At 48.5% G+C, this 8,725-nt stretch overlaps 2 protein-coding genes and 1 non-coding gene across 3 annotated transcripts in view; 1 reads left to right on the plus strand and 2 right to left on the minus strand.

Moving 5' to 3' along the window:
* The window catches only part of CRCP (CGRP receptor component), a 53,836-nt gene extending 52,758 nt beyond the window's left edge, over nt 1-1,078 (minus strand). Inside the window, exon 1 of the mRNA XM_027666864.1 lies at nt 957-1,078. Within this exon, the coding sequence (XP_027522665.1) occupies nt 957-964 (8 nt within the window). The 5' untranslated portion in view covers nt 965-1,078. The remainder of the gene's footprint in view (nt 1-956) is intronic.
* A 93-nt stretch (nt 1,079-1,171) lies between these two features.
* TRNAG-GCC lies at nt 1,172-1,242 on the minus strand. The gene has a single exon. It is a non-coding gene; the product is annotated as a tRNA-Gly (tRNA).
* A 4,190-nt stretch (nt 1,243-5,432) lies between these two features.
* The window catches only part of ASL (argininosuccinate lyase), a 4,443-nt gene continuing 1,150 nt past the window's right edge, over nt 5,433-8,725 (plus strand). Inside the window, exons 1-6 of the mRNA XM_027666868.1 lie at nt 5,433-5,494; nt 5,587-5,649; nt 7,170-7,364; nt 8,006-8,089; nt 8,374-8,430; nt 8,700-8,719. Coding sequence (XP_027522669.1) covers nt 5,638-5,649; nt 7,170-7,364; nt 8,006-8,089; nt 8,374-8,430; nt 8,700-8,719 — 368 coding nt within the window. The 5' untranslated portion in view covers nt 5,433-5,494; nt 5,587-5,637. The remainder of the gene's footprint in view (nt 5,495-5,586; nt 5,650-7,169; nt 7,365-8,005; nt 8,090-8,373; nt 8,431-8,699; nt 8,720-8,725) is intronic.

Genomic DNA, 8,725 nt, shown 5'->3' on the forward strand with positions numbered 1-8,725 from the left:
GCGTACAACAGCAGGATCAGCTCATTTCCCTGCAGGCTGCCACTTGTGTTGAGATTTATGTCATGCAAACCCCTCTTTCGACAGATGTTTCTTATATACTTTTGAATTTTATGTCTAGAAGATCTAATAATAATAGATTTAATAATAATAAAGCATCCATGGATTACATGACCACAGTAGTTCAGCTGACTTCGGAGGATGCTAATCCATCCCATGGGACTTGCACCCCCCATGCCCCCATTCTTAAGAAACCAGCACCACGTACATATAAATAAACATGAAGTTTAAGGAGCTCCACAGAACTCGGGAGTTTCTAAGCTTCAAAATCAGTCAAATCCTATTGTTTTGTGCCCAGGTTACACTCCCAAAACGCAAACACGCAGCGCTGTCAGCGCAGGAAGGTAGAACACGCTGCCTGGTGTAAATGCCCTGAAATATCGGCCACAATTCTCTTGCGTTTGCAATTGTTGGCACAGACTCCAGGCTTTCTCCTTCTCCGGCATATCCAGCTCCTTCACAGAGTCACCCTCCCGATGCTGCCGGGAATAACTCCCAGAAGCCGCCAGAGGATTCCCGTTCCACCTCTCCCGGGGCGCAGAGGGAACAGGCGGGCGGGGAGATGGGACCAGAGCGAGACTGACCCAAACAGCTGCTCCAAGCAGGGTTGTTAAAGCAAATAAAACCCCTCCGTTTCTTACCAGAACGCCTGAACCCGCTGCTGGGGGGGACTAAAGGCCCAGTATCCCCCTCATACACCTACTGTCCCCACAGGCCCACATGGATGTACCCCACACACACAGACACCTCACAGGTCCACATGGATGTACGTCCCCCACACAGACACCTCACAGGCCCACACGGATGTACCCCCCACACCCACACAGATGTAGCCCCGGCCCCGCAGCCCCCGCTGTCCCCACAGCAGCCCGTGTCCCCGGTTCCTCCCCGTTCCTTACACCTCCATCTTGTCCGCCCCGCCGCGGCCTCCCTGAGGCTCCTCCCGCTCCGCTCGGGCACCCGCAGCCCGGCGGGAGACGGAGGGGGAAGAGTGGGGCAAAGGGGGAGGCTGAGCTGAGCCGAAGGAGGATTTGGCGGCCGCGACGGAAGCGGAAAGGGAAGGAGAAATATGGAGGAAGGGGGGGAAAAAAAAAAAAAAAGAAAAAGAATCAGCTGCATTGGCCGGGAATCGAACCCGGGCCTCCCGCGTGGCAGGCGAGAATTCTACCACTGAACCACCAATGCCGGCGATAAAAACCACCTTCCCGCCTCTTCCTTTGTATGTACTGTAGAAGAAGAAGTTAAAATTGCCCTGAAAATTCACCCAGATCGACAATTAGCCGCTATTAAATATGACAAAGTCAAAGCGGTGTCGCGAAGGTCCTTCCAAATCTCATCTCTAGCCATGTGCTGCGAGGCTGAAGCAGTTGTGTAATACTCCTATTGTCTTTTAAAGCACCCGTCAGCTCGTCAGCGCCGGATGTCTTTTCCAGCCGTCACCGTGATGCTTTCGTGATGCTTTCTCATTTGGTCTATGTACTATTAAATGTTGCAAGAGCCCTTTTCATTCTCAGTAAACCTGAAGACACTTCACTGAGTGCAAATAGCTGAAAATCCCATTGGCGACAGCAAGGAAAATCGTCTGGCTCAGAGACTGAGAGCCCGTGCAACATTAATTCCTTACTTCTGACATTATCTCTCAGGTGAAAATTTATATGCAAATACAAGACCACTAACTCCCTAAGGAGTCACATACAGATACACGTGGTTCTTTGCAGCAGGAATTTAAGAGCCATTTAGGGAACCAAAAGGGTTTGACTTGTGCTCCCAAAGTCCGTCTTGCAATGCCAACACAAAATCCACCAGCTGCTTTTCTCTCCAGAATCAAACCACTCCCACTTTTAGGACTTTTCTTCTCCTTGGGGTTTTGTAAATCCTAAATCAATTCTGAATCATGTGGGCAAACTGCAGTGCTTTAGGAACAGTCCTCAGTGCCAGGACAGCCCTGGCAGCTCCCAGCTCTCCAGGAACCTTCATCACCAGATATAGAAGTGCTGGGCAAAGTTTAAAAGCCACCTGCAAAGGTTTTTCAGCCCTTTTCAGTTGAAACCTCCGCCAAAAAGTTTCAGTGGACAAGTAAAGCCCATCACACACAGATTGTAGTACAGATAGAAATTCATTTATCCTCCAGAATCACTTATTGTGGAGTTCTGTGGAAAAAGAGCCGGGAGAAAGGTCTCCAAATGCAGACTGAGAGCTGTTGGTCTGACTCAGTGGACAGGATGCAATGGATGCTGCCCTTTTTCATGTCAGGATTAACTGGCCTTGTAAGTTGGCCAAAACTGGCACAGCAAACGCTCTGCAACTTCTCTGCCATATTTCCAACCCTGCACATGAAACTGCCTGTACACCAGCTCCCAACCAGGCTAAGGGGAAGGAAAGAAGAAAAAAGATGTCAGCTTTCATGTGAAAACATGGTATTTCAGTTTTGTTCCACAAATCTACTAATCCTTGCCTGCCTCTCATCACTCTCTTCAGATAAGGGTTCAGAATCTTCAGCATATTAATTTCCTTTCTCCTTTGCAACTCTTTATATCTCTCCCCCAGCACCAACTTATCATCTTTATTTCCACTGCGTCTCCAAAAGTTTCCCCCAAGACCTTTGCTGATACACTTTTTCAAGCTATGATGCTTGTTACAATCCGTGATGATGATGCAGCTGGGAATGAATGGGCACAATACAAATGCCTCTCTCAACAGCTCTCAATTCTTTTTCTAATAGGGATATTATTCCTAAATATTTTCCAATGGACACATATAGCCTGTTAGGGTGTAAATGCATGTGCAGGTCAGCTACTGGTCCACTGACATCATCCCATGGAGAAGGGGAATATCTAAGAGAGCTCATTACCCTTACAACTGTTCAGGAGGTGAGGTGATTAGGCCAGTTCACTGGTTTTAATTGCTGCTCTTTAGGTGTTAGACAGTTATGCTACACCATCCATAGGGAATGCAGACATAGGTTTTTCTAAATGTGCTTAGCATGTCAACATTTTAAGCATTGGCTTGTGATTGTTACCACTAAGGCTTGGGGAGAGAGGGGCCTCGGTATTAACTATTGAAAGCAGGGGGCCTAGGACTTGCTATTGAAAGCAGATCTGCAGGGTATTTGTATTCTTTGTCATGAAAGATGTTTACTGTATTCAGCATTTCGCTGATCACCCTATAGTGTCTTTTTTTTTTCCTTTTACATTCAAAATTCATTAAACAAAGTTGGGGGTTTTTTTAACAAAAAATGTCAGCACGGCTTCACATCAGCCGAGCTGACAGTGCGTTTGACCAGCACTTTCAGCCCATAGAGCTATTTTCTTTTTCTAAACCAAAATGACGGTTAAAAAAGGATGTTTTTAAAGAAGCCATCCTTTTTCTTCGCTGGACTCAGTTATGAAAACCAGTCCTATTGTGAAAAGTGTATTTGTAGAACCACTAAAGCTCCTTCGGAGCATTGCACTCTTCCAACAAAACAAAAGGAAATAGTAAGGCTGTGACTGATTAAAAAAGTAAGTAAAAATAAAGTTCAGATCTTTGAGTACCTTAAAATATATTTAATTAAACTTCTCCATGCTGCAAAATGGGCAATTTACTCTCTAGCACTACCTCATTGTACCTTAATGAATGATTTGCCATCCACTGTGCCAGAAAGGAAAATAAGTGGAAGACCTTTCCCTCAGACCTTCCTTGATATTAGTTGTGGTGTGAAGATTTTGGGGGTTAATCTTTCCATTTCACAAAGCAAATAAAATACTGAAAGAAGATGATGGGAAGCGGAGAGCCATCCAAACCAGAACAAATAGAGAAGATAGAAATGAGAATACACTTCACTGTGCATTAGAAAACCTATTTTGTAATGCTATTTTACCATTTTCCCCTCAAAAAAAGTCCAACTCTCCAGCTCCAGCATCTGTAAAAAATCATATTTCTTCAATGTTCATTTTTGTATTTACAGTTTCACTTCCATTTTTATTATAAAAATATTAGTCTATATTCTACACTATTATGCAGAAAAGATAGTTATTGTCTATTTAACCTAAAAATAGGAAAGAGAATTAATAATTTCCTAGATACAAACTGGGACAAGAGTCGAGCAGTGTACTACAAGCCAACTAATCCCTGTGAAGTTTGCTAAACACACAGTGACACTGCTGACAGATCCCATGTGGAAGCACATGTCCCTGCCACATGTAATATCAGACATAGATTAATAAGATCTTACTGACATAGATTCACTGGTTATAAACTCACTGATTACTGGTTCCCCAACACATCAGCAATCTCCTGTCAAAGCCCAGAGTAAGGAAAAGGGCACTTCTAAAGGGTGAAGAAGACAAGAAAAGCAGTAAAAATGAGGGATTTCACAGTAGGAAAGAACATGACTGCAAAAGGATCAAGCACTGCTTCCTGGTGTAAGTGTCCTAGAAGAAAAAGGAAAAGGAGATAATGTTGTAGAACTGAGAGAACAGTAAAAAAGGAAAAGAGGATCAGTTACAGGGGAAAAAAAATAACCCAACAAAATGTGGATGAGAAAGCTGGAACATGTTTCCTGAGCACTGTGAAGGGTTTGGACAATGCAGATGGGAAAATATTACACTGCAGAGGCTCTCTCAGTAAGACAAAGCAGCAAATATTCAGCTTTCTGGGAAGTGGCTACAGAAAATTCTCTGTCTGAGGAGTTAATGAGAAAGTGGTGCTGAGCTGAAGCTTTGCTGCTCCCAAAGCTCTCTTGTATTTTCAATCAGTTATTTACTTCCACGATGTTTAGAGTGTCATGAGTTTAAGACACGGGCTATTGCCAAAAGCACAACCTCGCACCCCACAGCCACAGCTCACAGGAGCCTCTTGACAAGTGACCCCATGGAACTGGTGGCAGCAGGGAAGCCCCAAAGCTGGAGCTGCAGCGTCCCTACGAGTGGGGAGAAAAGTCTCATCCACGCAGAAATGGAAAAGGGGAACCGGCTCCCATCTGTTTTATTCCGGTGTGTTGGCCGGGGTGGCAATGGGGACAGAGCACTTTATCATATCAAAGACTGCTCGTTAAGGGGTGTAACACCGAGCGACGTGGCTCCTTCACTACAAGGATATTCCCAGGGAAGGAGCTGCCCTGTCCACACACGAGACCCTCAGGCAGTGCGGGAGCACCGCCGGGAACTTCCCTAAGAAGCAACACGGGAGCTTCCCTCTCAACCCTCCTTCCCGCAGCAAACCTCTCCCCAAAAGAAACTTCTCTCCCCGACCATGCGCCGGGCGAGCCGGGGCCGGAGGCAGCGGAGGGGTGTGAAGGGAGCAGGGGGCTGCGGGGGGGACCGGAGCGGGGCCGGCCCCGGGGACACCCCGCCCCGGCGGGGCGGGACGAGCCGCCTGCCCCGCACCGAGGCGTGTAAAAGCGGGGCGGCGGGGCCGGGGAGCAGCGAGCGAGTGGCCGGGGCTGCGGGACGAGCAGGTGAGCGGGGCCCGGAGGGGCCGGGAGGGCAGCGGGACCGCGGCGGGGCTCGGCCCGGAGCAGGGCTGAGCATCACCCGCGCTGTCCCGCAGGTTGCACCAGTTGCCAGGATCGCCGCACAAACGAGCAAAACGTCGTCCGAAATGGCAGCCGAGGTGAGGGGGACCTTTGCTTTCCCGGCGGGGAGGTCTCCGGGTGCTCCGGCGTTCGTGAGCTTCGAGTCTTTCCCCATTTCGTTTGGAAAAGGCTCCTCGGGGGTGTGGTGGAATCAGCATCCCTGGGAGGGGTCAAAAAACGTGTAGTTGTGATCCTCAGGGACATGGGATAGTGGTGAACCCGGCAGTATTTGGTTAACGGTTGGACTCGGTGATCTTGGAGACCTTTCACAACCTTAATGATTCTATGATTCGTTTTCCCGGGTTTTAAATGGAGAAGGGGACAGTAAATACCTTTGCTGCAATAGCCCAACGCCCCACCTCTGATGCTGGGCATAGCCCACAGCAGCAACGATGGACCTGGACACGCCTTGCCCATCTCAGCCCTTACCTCCCCTCACCCCCTTTTCCCTCCCGGTCCCCTCTCCCATCACCCCCGGGCATGGGATTCCCAGCGAGGAGCTGCACAACTTTGGCTTTTTCAACTCCCATTTCCCCCCCCCCCCCCCCCCCCCCCCCCCCCCTTGGCTTTTCCACCCCCCCCCCCCCCCCCCCCCCGCCTCCCCCAGCAGCTTCTGCTGACAAACCTGCTCCACACCCAGAGCTCCAGCACCCCGAGCCTGCACCCTGGCTCCGCAGGCTCCCTCCTGCTCTTCCCTCGACAGTAATTTGGGGAAAGGGCTGCTCCGGTCCCCTGCCCGGTCCCGCCGCCGCCCGCTGTCCATGGTAGCTCGGCCGCCCGCCCGGCGCCGCGCATCTTCCGAGCCCTTCTGGGGGTACTTTGGGCTTTTTTCTCTTCCTTTTTTCACTTTACGCTAACATTTGTAACACTGAACGGCACCCAGACCTCCCTTTCTGCAATCTGCACCTTTGCCGGTTTTATCTCAATTTTGTGCCAAAACTTGCAAGAACGTCGTGGACCCTGGGGATGCTTCAAACGGTAACTTCACACACTTGATAGTTACAGGAGTGTTTGACAGGATGTGGCTTGTGCTGGCCCACAGCTCTTTGTCAGCTCAATGTTTTCTTACAGTCTCCCTAAAAGAGTGGGATTTTTTTTTTAGTATTTCAAATAGTAGTAGATACCATCTTTCAGTGGTATCTGACTTTTTTTTCCCTGTCAGAAGACTCTCAAAGGGTCAGTGATCAGCAGCTGCCTTAAAAGAGAGTTCCATGCTGGTCTTGCACCCCATTGCCTGATACTTATTATCACAGACAGGACATACTCCCTGCAGAGTCCTGCAGGCGTAAAATGTCTTGAAGGATTCCCGAGCCAGACCTGTAACCTCAAGGGCTAAATTCTGGTGACAGCAACATGTTCTCCACCTCTACAACTGCTTGCCAAAGGCATTAAAGTCCAGGGGGTTTCTGGTCAATGGTATAGACTGAAAAAATTCCATTCCTGAGATTGTCCTCAGTTTTAGTTTGATAAGGAGTGGAATGGACACTGACTGATTTTTAGCAGATGTATCCATAAGTCTTTTGAACATGCCTCTCAACTTCAACTTCATTACTTGCAGGGGGATAAAATGATGGCGGGAAGGTTTGTTGGAAGCACAGATCCAATCATGGAGATGCTCAGCGCTTCCATTACTGTTGATCAGAGACTGTCTGAAGTTGATATTCAGGGGAGCATGGCTTATGCTAAAGCCTTGGAGAAGGCTGGAATCCTGTCTAAAACTGAGCTGGAGAAGATCCTGAGTGGCCTGGAAAAGGTATGTCTTTCCTTCACAAACTGTGATGTGTGCTGGAATGAATGGCTCCTTACCTGACAGCATCTGAGCTGCTGTTCTAAAGAGCATCCTTAAATGTCCTCCTGTCCCATCCTCTTCAGACTGAACATTCACTAGGAATCATTTCAGTATGAAGTAAGAACATTCTTTTCCTGCTGGCACATGGGATCCTTTTGAGTCTGGCTGCCCTCTGGTAGGAGGCAATGCATAGCATGTGTAGGGGGGAAGAGGAGTCAGCAGCGAAGTGCTTTTTTTAAAATATGCATTGTTGTTCCTCACCCACCACAGACAACGGCGAGGCTGTACAATGTTTTATAGGAAAACCTTGGTGGACAATGCTAAAGCAATCACTGACGTTTTGGCTCACTTCTTCCTTGCAATGCTTAAATCCTACAGCCATAACACTGCAGGATTGCCATGGGTAGAGAGATGAATCCCAGCAGTACAGGATATCAGGATACAGCAAGCAGCCAGCCTTGGCCTGAATACCAGAGCTCACATGAGACTTAACTCTTTAGGGTTAAATTTTCATGGGGATGGCAGGAATTTGCTGGGGACCCTTACAGCCCACCCCCAGCAGGGTAACTGTTGTAGCTGACTGGTGTTTCTGCTGGTGTTTGTAGATCTCTGAGGAATGGTCCAAAGGAGTCTTTGGTGTGATCCAAACTGATGAGGATATCCACACTGCCAACGAACGCAGGCTAAAGGTTTGGGTTCTCTGTCCTCTTGTTCCTGTTCCTCTGTAGCTGGATCTGCCTGATGTTAAGGGCATGTGCCTCTGTCCCTCTGTGAAATTCCTCTGGACCCCAAGTGCACAGGCAGTGTCTCCAAGCCCCCTTCCATGGAAGTGTCATTCTACAAACACACAACCCAAACTTGCCCTTCCCCAGAACAAATCCCCTGGTTACTTCCAGGCAGGGAGAAGATCTGCTCATGGAGTCTCTTGCTTAAAACACAGAGATACTGATAGAAATCCTCCTCTTGTCCTCAGGAGCTGATTGGAGATGTAGCTGGAAAGTTGCACACTGGAAGAAGCAGGAATGATCAGGTATGCACAGAATCACTTTTTTCTCCTTTGGTTTTCCCCCCCCCCCCCCCCCCCAGTCCTCATTTCAGGAGACCTCATATCAGCATGGCCTTTGGAACTCTTCCTGGAGAGCAAGAAATAGTGACATCACCACATAAACATGACCAAATGATGAGAGGAAGATGCACCGTCCCATCACCCAGGACAAGGAGGGGTTTACTTTGCAGTAAAAGCGGCCAGTCACCACGTGTCACATTCCGTGTTGTCTGACTGTGGCCAATCTCACACAGGTTGTGACTGACTTGAAGCTGTTCAT

This window comes from Corapipo altera, unplaced genomic scaffold (genome assembly GCF_003945725.1).
Source record: "Corapipo altera isolate COAL_440 unplaced genomic scaffold, ASM394572v1 181, whole genome shotgun sequence".
Classification (NCBI taxonomy): Eukaryota; Metazoa; Chordata; class Aves; order Passeriformes; family Pipridae; genus Corapipo; species Corapipo altera.